The 23,910-nt window shown below is 42.6% G+C and overlaps 1 protein-coding gene across 1 annotated transcript in view; it reads left to right on the top strand.

Annotated features, from left to right (window-relative positions):
* The window catches only part of CMPK1 (cytidine/uridine monophosphate kinase 1), a 30,625-nt gene extending 11,862 nt beyond the window's left edge, over positions 1 to 18,763 (top strand). The window contains exons 2-6 of the mRNA XM_074221496.1: positions 10,167 to 10,313; positions 14,009 to 14,161; positions 15,431 to 15,507; positions 15,757 to 15,853; positions 17,783 to 18,763. Coding sequence (XP_074077597.1) covers positions 10,167 to 10,313; positions 14,009 to 14,161; positions 15,431 to 15,507; positions 15,757 to 15,853; positions 17,783 to 17,824 — 516 coding nt within the window. The 3' untranslated portion in view covers positions 17,825 to 18,763. The remainder of the gene's footprint in view (positions 1 to 10,166; positions 10,314 to 14,008; positions 14,162 to 15,430; positions 15,508 to 15,756; positions 15,854 to 17,782) is intronic.
* Positions 18,764 to 23,910: the final 5,147 nt, after the last annotated feature.

Here is a 23,910-nt window from a genome sequence, read left to right as displayed (position 1 = left end):
GAAGAAACTTTGAGGGTTCCCATCTTTACTGTTGGTCACCTGTAGACAAGACTTCTTCTACCTTCTACCCTTTAGAACCTTCTCCAGTAGACAAGGTTTCTCTGTTTCTGCTCAGGGTCCTAGATCTGTTTCAGTACCTGCTCATTATAAGATCTGTTTCCCGAGGCCTCAAAGGACATTGGCATCTGCCATTAAGGGAGGACCTCAAAGTTTAATCATGTTCCTCTCTCACACAGACTGTCTCCCCCTGATTCTCTTTTTGAATTCACTTCTCAGTGGTTCACATAATCTCATCTCCTTATACTCATCCCATCTCAGGGAATCTGAATCCTCAGCTATTGATATATGGACCTCATTCTCCATTGCCAACTGATCAACATTTATTCCTAACCACCTCAACCTTACTCATAAAACATCCTAGCTATACCTGATGAACCTACCAACTATAGCTTCTAAAAGGCTTACTCTGGAATGAAGAAGGGTCTTTTCATCTTAAACCCATAATCCTTCTCCTTCCATCCTGCTGCAGTCATTGAGACAAGACTCTTTCCTGATAACATGGCCTCCCTGGCCAACCTTTTCCATAACAGGTGATGCTTTTTCTCACTTTGTTCCATTCACTGGTTGTAGTGTGGGGGTGGGTGAGAATACTTCTTGCTTCCTGTTGATGCTTCCAGACTTCTCTTTTATCACTGTTACTCAACAGTCTCTCTTCCTCAATCTACTCAACTCCTTCGCTCTATCTGTCCAGTGGTCATACCCTTGACTTTGCCATCATCCACATATGTTCTCCTGTGTTCAAGAACTCTGAAATTTCAAAGTATAATAATGTTTTATCATTCTACTTTTTCCTGTTACATGCAACCCCTTACCCTATTCTTTGTTCTTATTGTGATCTCCATCATCATCTTATTGTGCTCTCCATCATACCAGCTAAAATCTCCTCCCTTAATAATGATAACTGTCATTATATATTAGTTTTCTTCCCTACCTCATTCCCTTGGTGAACCAACTCAACTCTCCATATGAATCTTTTGCTAATTACAATTTGCCAAGCTCCAGCCTTGAATTACTGTCACCATCCATTGCCTTTGTTCCTATCCAAGATAAAGAAAACTCGCAAAATTTAGTTAACTAGACCCACTGCAGATTTGTTACATGGTCTTGGGTTCTCAGAGCAGCAAGGCAATTCTTTTTTTATACTTCCCTAATTGATTCACTATTCCACTTTCTACTTTCTGAACCCTCTCATCCCTCAAACTTTCCATACTTTCCTCCCCCTTTATCTTCTCAGCTGAGAACCTTGCCTCATATTTCATTGAAAAAATTGAGTATGTTTACCAGGAGCTTCCTTTTCTTTCTTCCCTTTTCATATCATTCAGATGATTACTTCTACTTTCTCTTCTTTCATCCCTATCTCACTTGAAGATAGATCCTTCTCCTGACCAAGGCAAACCCTTCTACATTACAAATGATCCCATTCCATCCTTGCTCCTTCAGCAGATTGCCCCCCTTCTACCATCCCTTCACTGTCACTTATATTCAGTCTCTCTCTGCCTATTGACTTCTTCCCTTTTACCTATAAACACACTCATTTCCCTCACTTGATCCAGCCACCCTGGTTAGCACTGTTAGCTCTTCTCCCTTTTGTGGTTAAATTCCTAAAAAAAGTTATTTATGTTTATTTCTTCTACTCTGTCCCTTCTAAGCCCTCTGATTTCCAAATTCATCTTTCAGCTGAACCAGCTCTCTCCAATGTTATCAATGATCTCTAAAATATCAGATTGAATGGCCTTTCTCCAGCCTTGTTAGCTCTGGCCTTCTCTCCTCTCGATGTTTGTGATATTATGTTCTTCCTGGTTGTCTTCTTCCCTGACCCACTATTCTTCAGTCTCTTTTGTTGGATTTTTGTCCAGGTCATTCACGCTACAAGTGTCTCATTCCTTTCTAGTTTGTTAGTTCACTCAAACTTGGGGATTCTTTTAGCTATATTTCTGTGATTCCCAGATGACCTTTGTCTTTCTCCTGAATAAACCATATCTTCAACTGCCTTCTGGTCATCTTGAACTGGGTATCTTATATCTCAAATACAACATTCAACTTACTCTCTTTCTCCAACAAACCTACCCTTCTTCCCAGCTTCCCTTTGATTGTCAGAGGCCTCCCTATCCACCCAGTCCCCCACAATCACAATCTTGTCTTTTTTTTTTTTTTTTTTTTTAGATTTTTCAAGGCATTGGGGTTAAGTGGCTTGCCCAAGGCCACACGGCTAGGTAATTATTAAGTGTCTGAGGTCGGATTTGAACCCAGGTCCTCCTGACTCCAAGGCCAGTGCTCTATTCACTGCACCACCTAGCCGTCCTCTTGTTGTCATTCTTGATCCCTCACCTGCATTCACCCTATACACCCAGTCTTGCCAGATCTGGCAAGATTGCCTTTGCAGTGTCTGCGCTGTACGTCCCCATCTCTCTACTCACCTCACAGAGTAGGCAATGCATCGATGGTAGCCATCATTTCCCACGGGCTGCTTCCTAGTCACTCAGTGCTCTGCCTCCTCACCTCCATCTCCTAATATTCTTGACTCCCTTGAAGATGCTGCTGAAATCCACCATCTGCAGGAGACAGTCCCTCCTGTGGGCATATAGTCCCTGCTTATTTCCCAGTTGTCTCCCTTGTTAGTGTGGGAGCTTTTTTTTTTGAGGGAAGGGACTGTTTCTGCCCTTTTTGTCTCCCCAGTAAAGTTGGCACAGTCTATACTCCTGAATCTGCTTGCTCTGGGATTAGAATTTTTGAATATGAGCCCTCTTGTTGCTATCTTTCCCTCTCTTCAACTCATAAGCAGATGCAGGAAGTATCCATGGTAGTTCTGTTTGTTATTAATTTGCAGTTTGTGGTTATGTGTGTGAGGTTGTGCTTTTGTCCCTCTCATTTCAGACCTAGCTGTCTATGTACATGCTTGCATGGAATGCCTTGAGTAGAATTTGTTTGACCTTCTAGTTCTCCAGGCTCTTGTGGGCATCAGGGATAGTGCCACTGGAACCCGGGGTTGGGAGGTCTAGGCTTCCGGAACACGTGGTCCCTGCTTAATTGTGGTTGGCACGTCCTTTCTGGTTGTGTGTGGTCTGATATTAGTGACACACCAAAGGGTGTGGGCACCTCTGCATACTTTCCTATAGTACATCAGCCAATCTGCTTCCAGAATGGCTCATGGCTGCATTTCCCAGATGAATTTGGCCACAGAGCTCTTTTTTTGAGTGGAAATATATTGATAGAACCAATCAGGGTGTTTGGCTGTGTGGAATATCCTGAGATGAAATAGAGTTTAGTACATTTGGGAGCAAAAGAGAAAAAGAATTAGACTGATTTTCCTATTGAAATGTTGACTCATGTAACATTCACATTTTATATTTTAGAATAAAAATATTGTTGACATTGGGATTTTCTCATGAATCCACATTTATGTTAGGTGGAACTAAACATATAAAACAAACAGAATTTGGGAAACACTGGTATATGCCCATCCCTTCCCGGTTTTACAGGTATTCAGATAGCCTTTGGTTTAATCTGAGCCAGGAGCTGCTGAATGATCTCTGCTCAAGAAGCATCCATATAGCCCCATTTCCTCTGTGATAAAATACAAACTCCTCCAGACCTCAGAGCTCCTCTGAGCATTAAGATTCACATCATGTTACCTCTTCTCCCCCATCCTTTTCCTACCCTTCCCTCCTGGGCATATTTCAGCCAAACTGCTGCTCCACAATATCCCATCTCCAGCCTCCATACCTTTATACAGTTTCCTATGCCTAAATCTTCCAGGCTTGGCTCTAGAATCACTCCCTCCTGAGATCTTTCCCAATCTGCCCAATTGCTAGTCGTCTTCCCCACCCCACTCAAGTTGCTTTTTATTTGCTTCCCATTTTTGCATTCCTATTAATGAAGGCCTTAGGAATGCTGGTTGATGACTTGACCATCTGGCTAAGATTCCAGTATTAGAGGGAAATACATTGGGTCCCAACTCTGTCACTAACCAGGGCAAAGGTATCCAAAGACCAACATAGGCTTGATGCCAGCAAATCTTTCCTCCAGTTATAACACAAGTGACCTGGCTTGCCTGGAAAGGAGCCAGGCTCCTTCTCCTGGGAGGTGCAAGGCTAGATGAACCTTGGCCAGTAGGTCCAGGTGATTGATTCTGGGTCTGTTTCTGAAGAAGTGGCCTTCTTTTCCTGTAAGCAGACTCTCCATAGTTTTAGGCAAAAAGTGCTCTATAAATGGAGAGCATTGAAGTGGTCTCCTTAGCAGGGGCTCGTCAGCTGATCTTCCCCTGACCCTGCCACAAACTTGATCTAATACTTTATAAATTTCAACTTTTCTCAAAAGACATTTTTTTCCCTTCCTCTTCAGAGACTCAACCACTTCCGTTTTACCTTGTAAGGAAAATTTTAAGGATTGCAGGAATTCAACATTTTTCTTGCATGAAGAACAAAACATTGCAGGGAAATAAACTGTAATCCCTCCAAGCTGGAGGGAGGGGGGGAAACTGAAATGTCCCCTTTCCCCTCTTTCGTAGGATGTGAGTTTTAAAAGTCCTCTTTCATCCTTTAATTGGAGTGGAAGCTCCTTGTTGATCTGGAAATGACTTGTACAAGCTTCCTTATGAAAAGGGCAAGTGGCTTTACAGCTTCTAAGGTTTATAGTTCTATGTAACTTTCCAATTAAACTGGCCTGGCCCAGCACATTTGCAAGCTCTGGGCGGGAAGGGTGGAGGTAAACCTTCAGTTCTCCCATTTGGAGGCTGCCAGTTTTGAAACAATAACTTTCCTTAAATGGTTGGTATGGGGGAAGGGGGTGACTTTTTCCAACTCTCTGTGGGTGGAATTGGAAAGAAACCTGAAAAGTTGGCCAGTTTGAAGCATCTGGGAATTGTGAAGTAGTCATACTCAGCCTCAAAGAGAAGTTCTCTGTTGTTATTTAGTCATTTCAGTTGTGTCAGACTCTTTGGATCCCCTTTGGGGTTTTCTTGAAGAGCCTGGAGTAGTTTTTTATTTCCTTCTCCAACTCATTTTACACATAAGGAAACTTAGGCAATCAGGGTAAAGTGACTTGTCTAGGTCACATAGCTAGTAAGGGTCTAAGGCCAGGTTTGAACTCAGCTTGGTGCTCTATCTACTGCACACCCAACTGCCTCCCTGATATTGGGGGAGAGGGAGGTTGGAGGTATCATTAATCAGCCATTTTGATCAATATACCTTGGGAAAAGCTCTACAGGAAAATTGAAAGGAAGATGAAATGAATGGATGGGTTGTTATAAGGTGTGCTGGCCCTTATGAGTTCAGATCCCACACTCAGCTCTGTTTTGGAAGAAGGGATGGATCATAACATCATCTTCAAACTAGAAAGATAGTCTCAGAATGGTGCTCATGAGTAGATTTTAGTGATAACCGAGATGCAGTGTACATTTATCTGGATGTCTCTGTAAGATCTCTGAGCTGTGAGTTGAACTCAGCAGAGCTGGCAGGTTTTCCACACCAGGTATTTTTGAGGTATGTGTGCATCTGACAACCTCCTCTGTTTTCCCACTGTGCCTTCGCTGCTGCCTGCCCAACATCCAGGGTGAGCGTGGGGCCTAGAACACCAGTCACTCATAGTCTACATGAGTGAAAGGCTCAAGGTGGCACCTGCCACCCAGAGACTAGAGCAAGGAAGTGGGAAAAGAGAAGAGACCCAGGGAAAGTGCCCAAGAAAGAAACAGATCCAGACTCTCTGAGGCAGCTGTTGTCATGACATCATCAACATGGGAACTGCTTGTAATAATAGTCATGAAATAAAAAGCATCTTGTGCTTTTTTTTAAACCTCAGATGATGAGAGCAATATATAAAACAATTATTAAGTTGTGTTGTAATTTAATGGCAAGGTATCAGAAAGTGAAGATTGAGGAAACCTTTTGAGTTGATACCTTTCCCACTGGAGGTTGAAGAGAAAGGTTAGAATTTTCATTCCTGTAGTTTATAACCTGTTGTGGTTTTGTATCCTTATACTGAGGCTGCAATTAGGCCTCATTTTCAATTGCTAGGAGCTTTTGGGGAATGGGTAAATGTTGGGTTAAGGCTCCATAATTTCCTTCCTTGCTTTTCTCAAAATTTGCTTTGGCTATCCCTTGATTATGATGGAAAGCTTTTGAAAGCATTAAATGCCGTTTATTATGATAAAATACTCTAATCACTACTGTACCAGTGATTGATTGAAAAACAAACAACCCACAACTTTGGAATGGGGAGAGTTCAGCAAAGACTTCAGTCCCTGGAGAGGTAAGACATGAAAAATAAATTGCAAAATGTAATTGCTAGTGGGTAACTCTAGAATTGGAATTCAGAAAGAAATTTTCATTGGGTAGAAAGCCCATTGTGTGGGTTTGACCCATGTGCAATAAATATTGTAGGTCATCCTCATGTTGAGTGAAATTCTAGGCTTTGTCGAAGAAGCTTATTTTTGCTTCCTAAATGATGCTACTATTTTTAGAAACCATTTTGTACCTCATAACTCATTGCTCTTTTTTTCCCTAAAGAAAATCCCAATCAAACCAGAATGTAATTACTAAAACCCACTTTCATGCAGGCCTCGTTTTGGCAATCTCAACTCTCCGATGTCAGGAAGCACACCACAGATGGACTAATTTCTAAATTACTAACTGGGATTCATAATGCCTCTGTGGCAGGCAGAGCCTTATGGAGTGGGTCTTCTGGGGGCGGGGGAGGGCGCCATGCAAGCATGCACTCTGATGCCTGCTTGCTAATGTGTGTGTCTTCACTTGGGCACTACTTATCCCAGACTGGCATCACCAGGCCCAGCAGCAGGCCAGCAGGGACCCAGCAAAGACAAACAATGGAGCTCCTGGGAAATTGTGTGGACACTAGATGCTTATGGTTGTAAAATGTGTCCTGAGAGGGAAAGCAGATGAGCCTCAACCTGGGGAGAAGCTTCCAGGGGATCTGGGACCCAAGAGACCAGAAAGCCTTTTCCAAAGGCCGAGTGGGCAGGGCTGCAAAGATGCTGCCAGAGTTCAGGACCTCCTGGCCTAGAAGCAGGAAGGAACTGGAGTGGGAAGAGGCCTGCTCAGAGGAGGTGCCTAAACAAGGCTTCCTGACTGACCCTTAAGGTTTGGAAAGCCCTTACTTGAGCTCATTGCTTTTGATCTTCCCAATAGCACCTCTAGGGAAATACTATAGGGATTGCTATCCTCCTTTTACAAATGAGAAAACAGAGTTCTATTGTCACAAAGAACATGGGGTGTCAGCTGAAAAAAACTGCTTTGAAGTCCAGGTCTAGTCCAATCCTCTCATTTTATAGAAGGAGAAACTGCCACACAGGCCTAACCTGTCCAAGGTCACACAGTTTCTATTCTACCAAAGCTATTCCTGAGTTCTAGTCTGACCTTTGGTCCTTTCCTGCATCTCACTTATTTGCAGAAGCGGTTAGGCATTGAAGTGAGTCACTGAAGGATCCTTAGAAACCATCCAGGCAGGCCACATGCTTCCTTTTAGAGACCAGAGTATCGAATTTGGGATTGTGGAGGCCTAGGGGTGAATTCTGGTCCCAGGACTTCCCTGGCTGGAAGACCCTTTGGAAATCACTGGCTCTTGCTGATACTCTCTCCCTAGCAATAGAGTCCAGGCATTTCAGGGGCATTGTGTTGTGATGGCTAAGCCCTGGAGCCCCCACTGTCCTGAGCTAATAGTTGTATGACCTGGAGCGAGGTTTCTGTTTCCTCTTCATCCATGGAGTGTTTGAAAGGGGTCTGCAAACCTTGGAGAGAGACTTCAGTACCAGCTATCATAATATACTGGCACTGCCTGCTTCATAAGGGGTTTGGAGGGAGGACGTATGCGTGTGCGTGTGTGTGTGTGTGTGCGTGCATGCAAACGGAAACCCATAAACAATAAGAAAAGAGCCAGGACTCCCAGATAATCCTTTTTTCCTTGGAATCCAGAAGTTCTGTCTCTTGGAGAAGGAGTGACTGAATATTTGCAGTCCGTAAGAATGAAAGGTCCGTGCTCTTTAGAGATGGCTAGTTGTGGATCACTGGAGCCCTGAGGAAACTTAATGGAGGACTGTTCTGTTAGAAGAACCTCCCTCAGCCATCCCTCTCTTCTCCAGCCTGTGAGCCACACAGCTGCCAGGACGATATGCCCAAAGCACATGACTGACCAGGTCAGGCTCTTGGTCAAGACACGTCAGTGGTTCACTGTTAGCTCCAACCGTGTGCAAACTCTTCTGGGGCACTTAAAACCCCTGACCATCTAAGCAGTCTCCTTGTGGATATTTCACAGTCCCAGCGTACATGCTGCATTTCAGCCCAGCTGGCCTACTTTCTATTTCTTGTCTGAAATATAAACTACTTTGTTTGGTATTTAAAGCCCTTCACAGCCAGGCCCCTTCCCACTCTTCCAGTCTTTATTTTTTTTTAAGGTTTTTGCAAGGCAATGGGGCTAAGTGGCTTGCCCAAGGCCACACAGCCAGGTCATTATTGTCTGAGACCAAATTTGAACTCGGGTACTCGTGACTCCAGGGCCGGTGCTCTATTTACTGCATCACTTAGCTGCCCCGCTTCCACTCTTCTTAAAGTCTACCCTTGCAGTTCACTCTGTCCCAGTGGACCTGACTTTTGTTCATTTTTGCACACAGCACTCCATCTCAAATCTGTGCCTTTCTAAAAAAAAAATTCAGTTTTATTGTATTTTCAATTCCATATTCTCTCCTGCCCTCAACATTAGAAAGGCAGGAGTTACAATTATGTAGAGTCAAGCAAAAAAAAAAAAATTCTTGTACTAGTCATATCCCCCAAAAAGAAAACAGGCTTTGGTTTGCCCTATGAGCCCATAGCTAGCTGTCTTGGAGGTGGGAAACCTGTTTCATCTGGGAAAGGTCACTGAGCTGATTGAGTTTGGAAATCTTTGGCAGAGGAATGAGAGAGGTGGGTCTTGAGAGAAGAGAGGATCATGGAGGAGAAAGTGACCAACAGTGTCAAAGGCCACTGGATTTGGTGTCAAAGAGAATCATTGGTAACTTTGGAGGGAGCAGCTTCAGTGGAAGCTTGAGTCCAGTCCTGGCTTAGTCTTAAACAACAGTTGGTTGTTAAATAAATACTCAAGTTGGCTTATTACATGTTTGATTGAAGTGGTGACAGTTACCTGGTGGCTGAGAGGCCCTCATTCTGTTAGGGCATGACTTGTTTCTGTTTGCAAAGGCTGTTTCCTTGTTCTGCTCAGTGTGGGGCCAAGGGGCTGAGAGTAGGTGTTTGTGTGTCTGTGTAGGGGGTGTTTTGGGAGTCTTCAGTGGGGGATTGGAGGAAGATGTTTGTGAGCTGCTAGATTAGGTTGTTCCTCCTTCTTCCTATGGCAGATTTATTTATTTATTTATTAATAGGCATTAAAGTCTTGTTGGAAAGCTTTGTTCTTGGTGCTGAAGATGCAGAGTACAAGGGCAGGGTCCTCACTCCTAGGGAGGTCACGTTGAATTAGGAAGATAGAATTCCCCATCTGCAGCCCTTTACACAAGGTAATGAATGGGAGGGGTACCCAACAGGGGCATATTAAGGTTAGAAAACGGAAAGAAGCTAGGGGACAGGACTAAAAAGGAAGGACTCACCCTGGACTGGAGGGGGAGGAGTGAGCAGAACTTCAGAAAGGAAACCCCGAGGCAGAACTCAGCTACTGTGACTTCTTCAAATGGAAAGGGCACTAGTACTACTCTTCCAGGCTAGGCTAGCCTCCTCATTGTACAGTCTCTCTCAAGAACTAACTTTCTCTTTCTTCCTCTCCTTCTGTCTTCCCGCTCTCTTCCTTTCCTCCCTCTTCCCATAGATAATGTACATGTTAATAATTTTAGCTCTGTAATAATGTATATTATTATTATCATTACCATTATTTAGGTTTTTGCAAGGCAAATGGGGTTAAGTGACTTGCCCAAGGCCATATAGCTAGGTAACTATTAAGTGTCTGAGGCCATATTTGAACCCAGGTACTCCTGACTTTATCCACTGTGCCACCTAGCCACCCCAATAATGTGTATTAATCCTAACATTTTTACCCTTTAGAGTATGGTATATGACCATAGCATCTCTATATAAAGTAAAGACCCTGCTTAAGACTGGATTTTTTTTCCTCCCCAGAAATTTGGCTATAAACACCTTTCTGCCGGAGATCTTCTTCGTGATGAGAGGAAGAAGCCAGATTCTCAGTACGGTGAACTCATTGAGAAGTACATAAAAGAAGGAGAGATTGTGCCAGTTGAGATAACCATCAGCTTGCTAAAAAGGGTAAGGAGTGTGAATGATGACTAATTCATTCCAACAAACAAGCAAGAAATTAAATCCATCTTCCACTTGAACAACCTAAAAGAAAACATCAGGGTATTGTATTTCTGTCATATGGGCAGTGACCACACTGTGAAAGAGCTTGTGGCAGTAGAGAATGAAAGAGGAAGGAATATTCTATTAAATTAAGGATTGATTACATTAGGTCCTTACATGTGACCAGTTCTCTCTCTCTCTCTCTCTCTCTCTCTCTCTCTCTCTTCTCTCTCTCTCTCTCTCTCTGTGTATGTGTGTGTGTGTGTGTGTGTGTGTGTGTGTGTGTGTGTGTGTGTGTAGGAAATAAAAGTAATAAAAATATAGGAAAGAAGGAAAAAATTACCTAAGGAAAGGCAAGAGTACAAGAAAGAAGAGAATATATGAGGGGAATGAATGGTAAGATAGGGACAATTGTTCCAACTATTGCTCAGCAAGAGGCCCCTTAGTTACAGAAAAGTCAGAAACCCTGGTTACTGTGTAGTGACAGATACATTCAGGCTTTACTAATACATATATAAGGTATATCACAATAATATGTATATAATGTATCATAGAGATGTAGCCACTAATCTGTACATAAGAATCCTTGTGGCTACATTTTTATTTTGTTTTAAAATATAATATTATCTATGATTTATTATATTTATTTTGTTAAATATTCCCAGTTAGAGTTTAATCTCCTTTTGGCTTATTTGGGAACTTTGTGGCCAAGTGTTTGATACTTTTAGCAGAAACCTTTTGGACAGAATCTAATAAGATGAAAATTAGTAGCTATAAATGGAAAGTCTTTCCTTTGAGTTCAAAAAATTAACTTCAAATCCAGACTGGAGGAGGGCAGTGTTTGGTAGCAGAGTGCCTAAAGGGAGGGTCTGTGAGCAGTCAACAATGCTGTGGCTGTCAGAAAAGCTAATTGATATCGAGATACATTAATAGCATTGAGTTTCCAAAATAAGGAGCTATGCTGAGATCACATCCACCAGAGTATTGTGTTGGCTTTTGGGAGCTACCATTTAAGAAGAAGCTTGATAAGACAGTTCCAAAGGACCTATGATGACAATTGCTATCCATCTCCAGAGAGATAGCTGATGAATTCAGACTCCAGATTGAAGCAGACTTCTTGTTTTCTTGTTTTGGTTTTTTTTTTTAAGTTTTTGCAAGGCAAATGGGGTTACGTGGCTTGCCCAAGGCCACACAGCTAGGTAATTATTAAGTGTCTGAGACTGGATTTGAACCCAGGTACTCCTGACTCCAGGGCCAGTGCTTTATCCACTACGCCATCTAGCCGCCCCTCAGACTTCTTTACTTTCTTTATTTTTCTTGTTTTTTTTTTTTTTGTTCTGTATTTTCTTTCGCAACATGATGAATATGAAATTATATTGTATAATCATTATCAAATTGCTTGCCTTCAAGTTTTGAGTTCCAAATTCTATCCTTCTCACTTCTCTGTGCTCCTCGAGATAAGTGATTTGATATAGATTATACATGTGAAATCATGTAAAACATTTCTAAATTAGTCATTTTGTACAAGGAACTCCAACATAACAAAAAGGAAGAAAGTAAGAAGGAAGTGAAAAAGAGTATACTTCAGTCTGTATTTAGATAGAATTTCTTTTTCTGGAGGCAGATGGCATTTTTCATCCTGAGCCTTTTGGGATTGTCTTGAATCATTGTATTGCTGAGAATAACTAGGTCATTCACGGTTCTTCATCATACAATATTGCTATTACATCATATAATATTAGTATTCATATATGCATGATTCTGCTCACTTCACTCAGCATTAGTATGTCCATCCACCTGCTCATGGTTTCTTACAGAATAATAATATTCCATCACAATCGTCTATCACAGCATGTTCAACCATTCCTTGATTGATGGGCATCCCCCTCAGTTAGCAATTCTTAACCACCACAAAAAGAGCTGCTATAAATATTATTGTGTTTTCCCTTTTTTCCCCTCTTCTTAAAAATCCCTTTGGGATGTACATCTAGGAGTGGTATTGCTGGATCCAAGGATAAACAGTTTTCTGGCCTTTTGGACATGGTTTCAGATTGCTCTCCAGAATAGTTGGGTCAGTTCACAACTCCACCAACAACAGTGCTTTATGGACTAGAGATCTTTAATGTCTCTTTCAGCTCTCAAATCCTGTAATTCTGTGTTAATGCCATAATAGACTGGAGTTCTACCTTGGGAATCCATAAAGAGAACAGGCAGATAGATCTACCTGAGAAGAAAGAACCTGAGCTGAGTTGGAGACCCTTCTGAGGATCCTGTAAAAGCTCCTGGAGTCTTCACATCCCAGGATGATGAGGTTGCTGCAGCTTGGATCCTAGACTATCTCAGAGAGAAAGGAATGACCCTTGGGCCTCTAATGGCTAGGGGACTTCACCTGAAACACTCAGGGCTCCAGGCCAGTTGACATCAGTGAAGGGAATTTTGTTCATCAGGAATTCCCTCTACCAATGAAGTTCTAGGTCTGGCTCCCAAAAAGACAGGGAGTTCAAGAGAGACAAAGAATTCCTAGACTATACTAAGACTTGAATCAGACTCCTGGAGAGGGCTCCAGTAGCTGGAGGTCCATTGAGGGACAGTCACAGGTTGAGGAACAGCTTGGACCATTTTCCTCCAATGCTAGTGGGAGCTGTTTGGACTGGGCAGGTCAGTGCTTAAGCTCCCTCACGAGTACTCCAGTTAACAGTATCCATCAGATACAGGACAATCTTTATATTCAGAAAGAATTAAAAAAAATAAAGCACAGGGCCACAGAGGACTCAACTCAAAGGACTCCACATCACCATTCAAAACTGTTCTCCCTCTACCCATCTTCTAGACAGACCTGCACAGTCCTCCAGGCTAGTAGTGCCACCTTGTGGTGGAGACTCCTGTTATGGAAACACTTGGGGCCAGTCCATCCCCTTCTATTAAAAAGAGTCCTTTGGCAGTCAGGCCATGTATCTCTCTGAGTTTAACGAATCTTGTCCTTGGGCAGCAGACAAGCCTGGTGGGACCTGCCAGAGCTGGGACTCTGCCTCAGAAGTGACCAGCCCCCCCCCAGGATCTGGCCTCCAGATGAGGCTTCAGAAGAGGGTATTAGTGGAAGGTTAAAGGACCGGGTGAAGGGTTAGTCATTGTAATCCTTTACTTTTATTTGTGCCTTTTAGAAAACTCCAAGGGACCAAACAGAAATGATTTTGTCTACCTTCTTTGTTTTTCTATTTGAAGGGCCCAGGACCCCAAGGGGAAATTGATGTGGTCGTGAGCAGACTTGTGCTAAGTGGCAGAGTTAGGGCTGGAACCAGAGTATTCTGACTCAAGATTCAGTGTCTTTCCACTCTACTCCCTTCTTTCTGAGGGGTTTTGCATACATTATAGATAGTTATATTGCCTGGTCCCCTCTGGGTGGGGTTTATACCAAAGGAGGAGAAAAATAAAGCATAAATTTTAATTTGGCAAAAGTGAGAAACAGATCTTGGAGTGATGATGGCCTCAGGACTTGTCTTAATTTGGGGAGAAAAGGAGTGGGTTTCCTGTAGGGTTTCCCTTGGATTCAGGGAAAATGTTGGTGGATACTCCCTTTTCCTAAACAGTTCTTTTGCCTTTCTCCTTGCTGTCACTTTTTTTAAATGAACTCTGGAACTCACAATTTTCTTTTTGACCCCTAGGAAATGGATCAAACAATGGCAGTCAATGCTCAGAAGAATAAATTCCTGATTGATGGATTTCCACGCAATCAGGACAACCTTCAGGGCTGGAACAAGACCATGGATGGGAAAGCAGATGTAGCATTCATTCTGTTTTTTGACTGTGATAATGAGGTAATGATCATCTTAACCCTCTCATATTTAACTTCCCTTGGCCATCAGCAGCAGAAGCCCACAAATGACTTTCCCTCAGGCTTTCAATAGGGCCTGCCAAAAGCAGTGAATTCAGCCTGAAAGGACAGTATCCCATGAAACACTTGGCCATTGGTAATGGGGCTGTTGGCCTTGCAGAACTAGAGTTCCCTTTCTTTAATTGGGGCCTACTTATTTTTTAATGGGAATTGACCCAGACTGCTAGCTGGATCACCCCTATCTTAGAGCCACTTTATGTGAGAAAGGGGAGAAATGGACATTCCTGGGACACCAGAGGGCCTTTCCTAACTCGCCAGAGCATCCAGGATGTTTTGATGCTGTTCTCCAAAGGTGATGCCATCTGTAGAGATGGGAGACAAACAGCTTATTTCTCCCTTCCCAAGTGTTTTGGAAACATACATGTGGGGGGGTGGGGGGTGTGTGTGTGTCTGTGTTTTTAATTTGGAATTGAAATGCTTGAATTTCCAGGAATCATTTAACTAAGATACTAAGTTTCCTTTGATAATTGCTCTAATATGAAATTTGTAAAGCTCATATCAATAGCTGGACAAGTTAAGGATTGGAAATGGTCCCTTGAAGACTCTGAGATGTGTGCTTGGGCACAAGGACAAGTGTGCCCTTGTTTGTGGTAACAGAGGATCTCTGGAGACTTTGCATTATTTGAAAATGCACCCCCTTCTTCTAACCCCAAACCAATCTGTTTTCACTTATTCTTCAAAGTCAGCACTTAGAATGTGATCACAGCTTCATGATGAAAGAATGTTCATTTGTCATTAACAAGAGATGCTGTATTTAAGGGCAGACGTGTTGGTGATTAAATATTGGGGTATATCTGGTATTGACAAGGAAGCCAACGTGGAACCCAAACGGAGGCAGAGAATTCATACCTAATAGGTTGATGTCCTGAAGGAGCCACATTCTTACAGATCTCCTTTTATTGCGGTTTGTAAAAGAATATCCAGGAAAAACTGAGTCATGAATGGATTCTTAGGGTGCTCTGGACTTGTTTAACCTCATTTATATAAATTAAACCACATGCTTCAACGTCAAAGGCTTTGCTTGTTGATTAATGAATCAGACACTTGGAGCTCTGTGCAGGGAATCTTGTGTGTTTTGTATTTTTTTTTTCTTTTTTCCCCTCTGCTTCCTTTAAGCTATTCAAATTAGAGAATGACAGGTTTGGGCTCAGCATCTCCATCTTGTAATTGTCCCCACCTTCTTTTTGAACAGATCTGCATTGAACGATGTCTTGAGAGGGGCAAGAGCAGCGGCAGGAGCGATGACAACCGGGAAAGCCTAGGAAAGAGGTATAGTTTGTCTAACCCTTACCCTTGACCCCCTCAACGGGATGCCTTCAGCCATCATCCCAAGGATACTCTTGACCACTGGGGCCCAGGGAGAGGACTTGCCTGACCAAGAAATCTTGGATGCCTTGCCGGAGAATCCTTGAATCCAGTGGCAGAATTATTAGCCCACTGAGCCTCACTTGAAGCATTTCTGGTGAAAGGGGAGATGGCTTTTCAGCATCAAATCTGGTCATGTTTTCTCTGTTACAGAATTCAGACCTATTTGCAGTGCACAAAGCCTATTATTGACCTCTATGAGGAAATGGGGAAAGTCAGGAAGGTGGATGCCTCTAAATCTGTTGATGAGGTAGGTATCCCACACCACTCCCACTCCCCTTGGAAGATCTGCAGTGTGGTCCATGTGGGCAGGAGAGGAAGGATTGGAAAGATTAGTATGTTTTAAATCATTGGCAATTGGGTAAAAATAGAACTCTCTGTCTAGAATGGGTTTTATAACTGCAGACTTGCTGTTTATGAGAAGTATGTGATTTATTATTCATTTTAACCTTTTTTTCCTAAGCTTAGAAAAATGAATATTTTAGAAACTGTGAGTTTTCATGGGCTCATGAAAAGACTTGTAGCTTGGTTGGGTTAGCCAAAAAGATCAGATGCTCGAAGCCAGTCCTCTCTCTTCCCTGGCCCCACTTACTCCAGAGGTACCATATTTTCATGATTCTTCACTTCCCTCCTTCTCCTCTTACTCTTTTTTCTTAAATCTCCTGACTAGTTGGAGGCCCTTAGAGCCCCAAAAGAGGCTTTTGTTGATGCTTGCTGTGCCTACTTCCCTGCCCTTAGACCCCCTCCAAACTCTTCTCTTCTTTGGGGCTGTCTGCTTACTTTGGAGAGAGGCCAGGTCAGCAAGACAAGGCCAAAGGGGAGGAGCAGAGAAGATGAGAATCAAGAAAAGACCATAACCTAATTGCAAAGTTTCAAGAGATTTCTAGTCCTTCATCTTTGTAGAGAGATATAAATTGTTTACGGTACAACAGAGTAAATCACAGGCAAATCTATTGGTAGCTTCTCTAATTCACAGCAACCTTCACCATAAACATTTAATAAACAGGCCTGGGAAAAGCTCAATTGCCCATATTGCTACTATCACTAACTGTGGAATTCTTAGGGGAAAGTTAGACTGGTTCACTGTATCCCTGCACAGGCCAACCTCTAAATAATAAGGCTGCTGATTTTTATGACCTTGAGCCATATGGCAACCCCCTTTGGCAGCTAATATACATATTAGCATCCTGATACACACATGAGGAAACTGAGGCAAGGCTACAGCTAATAAATAAAAAAAAGAAAAAGACTCAGAATTAGATCTCTGACACCCCCTCCAGCCCTCCATTCTCCCCATGGTGCCATAATTACCTCTATCATAAAGCATTTGTGGGGTTTGGCTCTCAGCTCAGCCTCTGACTTAATGTGAAAGTTTCTTCCTGTCTTAAGCCTCTTGTCTTCAGGATGGGGATAATAATATTGACTCTCTAAACCTAAGGGCACATTGGTGTCTGTCAGAGAGTGCCCCATTAAGACAGAAATAAGGGTCCTGCAAGTGCTGGAAACATGTCTAGGGTTACTGTTGTCCCTCCTATAGTTTTGAGCTAACCTAGGTGCCCTAGTGATATTGCAGGTCCTGTTTTATAAATGAGGACAATGTGCTTATTTACTCCATTGTTTAACTCTATTGTTTAATGTTCTTCTATTTGATCTAGTTTTTACTGTCCTTATTTTACCCTAAGCACAGGCCTAAGATGAAACAGTGGTGCTCCGGTGGATCCCCATCTGTGGCTGGTGTGACCTGCCACACAGCACTTTCATCCTCCCATAAAATACACATAGAAATATTCGCTTCAACTTGGGTTTTGTCATCATCACAATAGGCTATTAGACCAATAGAAGAGGCTGATAAAGTCCTCTAGGAAACCAAAGCAAAAATATGCTCTTGGAGTCTGAAGGGGTCCCAGGATCCCAGATTCTGAGAGCTGGGTGGGGAGCTCTGAGTGTAATGCACCCCAAGTACTCCCAGCTGGGCCCTCCAGCTCTGAGGCTGAGAAACTGCCCCAGTCTGCCTGTACACTGCTTCCCCTCTGCCTTCAGAGCCGGCAGGATGGGCCTTGTTGATCTTGTTCTAGTCTTAAAAGATGACAGACTGAAAGAACCACAGGTAATTATGTAGGCCCTCCTCTGCTTACAAATCCTCCAGGGACATGGGCTCTTTTTCTCTTCCTTCTTTCAGGTGTTTGAAGACGTCTTGAAGATTTTTGACAAAGAAGGCTAATTTCGCTCCATAAATCATGCTTGACCCTTGCTTCAATAGCTGCTACCTATGTTTAAAGTTTTAATCTTTGTCATTTGTCTTGCTGGATGACTGGAAAATAGATAGTAATTAAGTGAAAAAAATTTTTTTTACATAACTAGTAGACAGGAAGTCCAGGGCCTTGCTTAGTATTAGTCAAGCTGTCCATCCGGCAAAGTCAGAGCCGATCCCTCCCCCCTCCTCTCCTGCTCGTGCCTTTGGGAGCCATGCTTGCCCACTCTGTAGCCACAGGACGGTCCCTACTTGCTTTTTCAAGCAACGAGTTCGAAAGCATTTGCCACCTGCTATGTGGATCGCGGACCAAATGTCAGGAATCTTTTCATGAAGTCACTGCTCAATTTTTTTTTTTTTTTGGATAAATGAAGTGAGAAAACAAGGACCAGAGCTGTTTTCATGTTTGTTACTTAACTGACCATAAGAAATCTGGACCTGATTTGAACCTCCTTGACTCTTGGCAGTGAATAGTGGGAGAGAGGGGCATGCCTGGCGTTCCTGAACTTCTCGCCATCTTGATTCAGTCGTGACCTGAGGCCACGGCAGGTGGAGGGAGGAGAGAATAGGCCTCTTCAGACTGACTGGACCTACCTCCTCCTGGTTTAAAGGAACCTAAGCAAAATTCTTTGCCAGTGACAAACCTGAAAACATGTGCTTGGGGGTAAGGGAAAAGGAGATTTTCAACAGTTTGATCTTTGGAACACTTTAAGAGATTTTAAGAGTGTTCAGGATAATAATCGGCTGGGGGGGAAATTCTCTTGAAAGATAAATTTGTAATTTGTTATGTTTTCTTGGTGAATTAATTTTTTTTAATAGTTATTTGTTTTAAAGGATTTTTTCCAAAAATAATTGCACTTTGGTTTGCTCAAGAAAACAATAAATAAATAAATACATCTTCTAAGTGTTTGATCTGTCTACAGATGTTTTTATTTGCTAAATCCTGTTGATAGATGGCAGCATTTTGACTTAGTGAGCTTTTATTTGATCAGGATGTAGCCTGCCTTTCCTCCAGAAGGCGCCGCCTCTTCCAGGTTCATTCTTTCCCTTTCAGCTGCTGCTTGCCCACAGTGAACTGGACTCAAAAGACTCAAAATAAGTTTTCTTAAAACTGGTTTTTTCCATTCCCTAGTGTTTCTGACTCTGCTCCAGATGTCATGGGAAGAGGCATTTGGCTGGGAACAGTTGAGACATTATTACAAGTCTATTTTGTGTAGATAGAAATGTTCTTAGGCATGGGAAGGGAAGTTGCTGCTTTCAAATTAATTTTCCAACTGATAGAGAGCCCAATCCACCTCTCCCGCCTTCCTTTAATGTTTTGAAGTATTTCACCCCACCAAAGCTGAGGGAGGATTAATTCACTTGGCTTCTTAGGAGAGAGGTGGCTGCAGAAGCTCTTCTCTGCTGAAATAGTCCAGCTAATAAGGAAGGAACTTCTTGGGGTCCCAGTTTGAGCAGCTACTTAAGTGAAGACAAAGCCCCTGGGTGGGGGAAAGAGAGACAGACTGGGTGGGGGGAGAGAGAGAGAGAGAGAGAGAGAGAGAGAGAGAGAGAGAGAGAGAGAGAGAGAGAGAGAGAGAGAGAGAGGTCTGTGCTTAAGCCTCAAGTATTCTTATTCTACTTGGGCTGCTGAGAAGAGGTGACTTGTTTCTTTTCATCAAATAATCTTTCAGTTTTCAAACTGAAACCTAGAAACGGCATAATTGGGTGATCTTTTGTTTGTGAGTAGAAAAACATGTTGGAGCTTCATCTGACTTTCTAGTTTGGTCATTCTATTTGTTAAAGATACAGTCACTGGGAAAGTTCTCATAGGTATGAAAATTTTCTCATTTGGAACTTTTTTTTTTAAATGCCTCTTAGTACATTGCCTGGTCAGTGGTAGGTGCTTAATAAATTAAATGTTTCTTGGCAGAGTAGCTTATGATGGTTATTTCTATTTAGTGATGGTAAAAAAATGTAGTCTTTAAACATGGATATCAATAAATGGGCCCTGTTGCCTTTGCTGATTCCTATTTTGAGGTTGAAGTTCAAGTAGCCAAGACAAGCCTTGGGCTTGGGGAGGCAGGATTAGGAGATAAGGGGTTCAGGTTTGAGTCCTGGCCCTTGCTAATTAGTAACTCTGGAATCTTGGACCTTGTCAGTGTTTGTCAGTTTTCCTGTCTTTAAAGTGAGAAGTATAGACAGACCAGATAATTTCGTTTTTTCTTTTGTTTTGGTTAAGGGCACTAGGATGAAGTGACTTGCCCAAGGTCATACAGCTAGGTAATTATTAAGTATCTGAGGTGGGATTTGAACTCAGGTCCTCCTGACTCCAGGGCCAGTACCATAGCCATTTCACCACCTAGCTGCCCCTGACCAAATGATTTCTACTATCCTTTCTGTTCTGACTTTCTGGGACTTTAACTCTGATTCATCCTAGTACCCTGGAGGAAAAGGCAGGGCTACTGCTCCAAGAGTCTGCTCTGGGACTTGCCCTACCATCCTCGGCTTGTCTCCTGTTAGCCAGGGGAAACTGGTGACAGGTCATTTTAGTGGACTGTGGCCCTCCTCCTTAGATCCTGTGGAGGTTACCTCATCTTCCTGTGGTCCAATGATGCAAATACTCAGACCACTGTTCTCCAGGCAGATTAGACCTACAAGACTCATCCCCTCAGGAATGCCACCTATTACCTTCCATCCTTTTCTCGCTGACCCCTTCCCTCTCTGCCTTCCTTTCCCCCATCTTCTCTCTTAGTGCCTAGGCCCATGCCTACTTATGCTACTCTTGCATCCTTTAGGAGGTCTTTTTTTTTCTTTTATCACAGTCTTCCCTGGCCTTCATCAATAGATAGGTTTTTCTTAGGTCACTTTGGCTGCACAGTGGCCTCCAGGATAAGAGTGCCAAACTTAGGGTGGCTTAACCCTCAGACACTGGCTGGTGATCCATCTACCATGAACCTTGTACTCCAAGCCCCTATGACCTTGTAGCCCCTCTTGGAACTTGGACTTGGGCTTGGAGAGCCAAGGGCATGTCCCCCTAGGAGGAATTGTCCAAGGATGATGATGGAGAAAGAGCATCTTGAAGTATTTATGAAACTGCACGTGAGGTTGTGGCAGGCATTCCATAGAGTCCTACAGACACAGTCAAGCCCTCCAGGGATGTTCAGCCTCCACACTGATGTGGCCAGACACGTAGAGCAGTCGACTAACAGAAAGCTTAAGTGCTATTTGCTGCAGAGGCTAAAATGTGTGTGGAAGATAACTGCCAAAAGGACATCCCCCCAGTTAGACAGGAAGGGGGAGTCCCTCCCCCCCTCAGTCATGTAAAAAGTCTTTGAAGAGTAATAACATGGCTCAAACAACTATCTTTCCCTTTCAACCCTCCCACCACTCCTAACCACGCCCCCCTCCACGTCAGCCCTCCCAGGGAACCATCCTTGTCTCTTCTCTATCACTGATTTTCCCTCCCCTCCCCCTCTCCCTTTCAACAGGTTTGTGTTGGCTAACATGATCTAGTTTGACTTCCACCTAGGCTGAAATAATGTTTTTTTGTTTGGCTTTTTTTTAGGTTTTTGCAAGGCAAATGGGGTTAAGTGGCTTGCCCAAGGCCACACAGCTAGGTAATTAGTAAGTGTCTTGAAATCGGATTTGAACCCAGGTTCTCCTGACTCCAGGGCCGGTGCTTTATCCACTGCGCCACCTAGCCACCTAGCCACCCCTTGAAATAATGTTAATAAGAGAACAGCATAAACATAATGCTTTAAAGTTTGCAAAGCCTTTAATATTATCTCTTGAAGTGACAACAACTCCATTTTATAAACAGTTGAGGAAAGACAAGACAGGTAGAAGTTGAGTGACTTGTCCAAAGACCCATATAGTTAAGTGTGTGGCTCTAGCCATTATACCACCTAGCTGTCAGGTTGGAATAAAACAAGACTTGATAGAATTTTTCAGTTCACTTTTTTCCTTTCTCATCTTACTGCAGTAACTTATAATTATACTTCTATGGGCTTGCACATCAAAATTTACAAAGGGCTTTTCTCACAACAATCCTAGAGAATTGGTCATAGAGTTATTGTGATCTTCATTTTACAGAGCTAGTAACCACTGGATCTGGTCCTAAGACTGATTTCCTCTGACCCCAGATCAGCCCATTTCACCAGTTACCTGTGTCCCAATAATAGTACCAGTTGGCACCTGAGAAATAATTGACATCTGGCTGCAGGGGGTAGGGGGAGGCTGAGTAGGGGAGACAATGCCATTATGCTTTTGATCAATTTATTCAGGCCTTCCCATCACACTTTAAGCACACTCTTCCTGTAATGATTCTGCCTTAAAATGGACATTTTGGGGAGGGTTGTTTTAGATCATTTTCAATTACAGAAGATTTATTTTTTTCCCCCATTTAAAAAAAAGAAAAATACTTGTAATTAATGAATAACTGATGTATATGGAAAAACTCTTTCTCTAAACAAATTTTTGTTGTCGTCTTTTTCCCCCCCACGTCATTTCTCTGTATCCATCCCCATCCAATATATCAAAATAATATTTTTATAAAAACAAAAAGAAAAGAAAAAATCAACACAACCAATTGATGGATTGAAAAGGTCTGAGAACATTTGTGAACCTTCCATCTCCACAAAAGGGTGGATTGGGGCAGTCCCCTTTGTTCTCTTCATTTGGGTCCTGCTGAGATAAACATTTCTAAAAAGCACTATGTTCCCTGGTACGGCTCCCTCCTTGGAACTAGAAGTCATCTCTAGTTCCTTTTCTACCTTCTTTGTAACCCCTTCTCTGTACAGAATCATGTCTTAATTCTTACTTTGGAAGTTTATACCCACTCTCCTGGTTTAGATTTTGAAGCACTGGCTTTTTTTGTCCCTCTTCACACTCTGGTTTGGAAGGGAATTTAGAAGACCTCTTGTCTAGACTGTGGCTAAGCTGTCGTGACCTACTCTTGATGAAGTCCATACTTGCTACTTCTGATCTCTGTAGCTCTTTTAAAATACTCATATAAGGGAATGCCCATTTGGACTTCAGCAAAGCCAAAGATTGGAAGGAATAAAAGAGATGTTGAAAGATCAAGGGGAAGAAGCCTTTGAGTTTCAGTCATATGTCTTAAGACCAATAGAAACTTTGCAGTTCCCTTTCCACTATGCCCGACTGTTTTTTAAATTGATTTTTGCTAGGCAATGGGTTAAGTGACTCACCCAATGTCACATAACTAGGTAGTCATTAAGTGTCTGAGTTCAGATTTGAACTCGGGTCCTCCTGACTCCAGGGCTGGTGCTCTATCCACTGTGCCACCTAGCTGCCCCATTATTTTGTTTTTTTAAAAGACAGTTGAGACACTTAATGACTACCTAGCTGTGTGACCTTGGATGAGTCACTTAACCCTATTGCCTTGCAAAAACAACAAAAAAAGATAAAATAATGACAAGATGTTGGGTAGGGGTGGGGAAGGGACTCAGCAACAAGGGAGGGGATCTGGAAATTCTCCTTTTAGGCTATGGCTCTAGAGCTCAGCATTGAAGGGAACTAGGGATTTCAAGAGGTAGGGGTGAGACGAAGGAACATTCTGGGTACAGGAAATAGCTTGTGCAAAATCATTTTCCAAGCATGCTATTTTAGAATTTTGCAAAGAATTAAAGATCAAAGTCACCAGTCTTTTGTTTTTGAAAATTATCTGCCCCAAATCCTGCCACCTTTCTCCTGTTCTCCACTGATGGGGGCTCTTTTCAGTGCCTTTGGATATGGTTTGAAGAGGAGTTGAACTCAATGAAGACAACCAGGCCCTCTCTTCCCATTTCTTAGCTGGTCTCAGGTCCCAGGTCCCTGATAATCCTGAGAAGTCTAGAGTAAGGAGATTATTCTCCATGGTAGAGGAAACAAGCCAAAAAATAGAATTTCCTGGTTTACCCTTCATCACCTTTCTTCCTTTTGTTGCCAAGTAAGCTGAAAAACCACTTTTCATTGTCCTTCCCCTTCAACCAATGGCAATCTGGGATTGTTTTAGGCTTCAGGATTCTGACACTTTTTTAAAAAAATAATATTTTGTTTTTAAATTATGTACAATG

The sequence above is a fragment of the Macrotis lagotis genome, chromosome 2 (assembly GCF_037893015.1).
Source record: "Macrotis lagotis isolate mMagLag1 chromosome 2, bilby.v1.9.chrom.fasta, whole genome shotgun sequence".
In the NCBI taxonomy this organism is placed as follows: Eukaryota; Metazoa; Chordata; class Mammalia; order Peramelemorphia; family Peramelidae; genus Macrotis; species Macrotis lagotis.
This window is presented reverse-complemented; position numbering and strand designations above follow the sequence as displayed.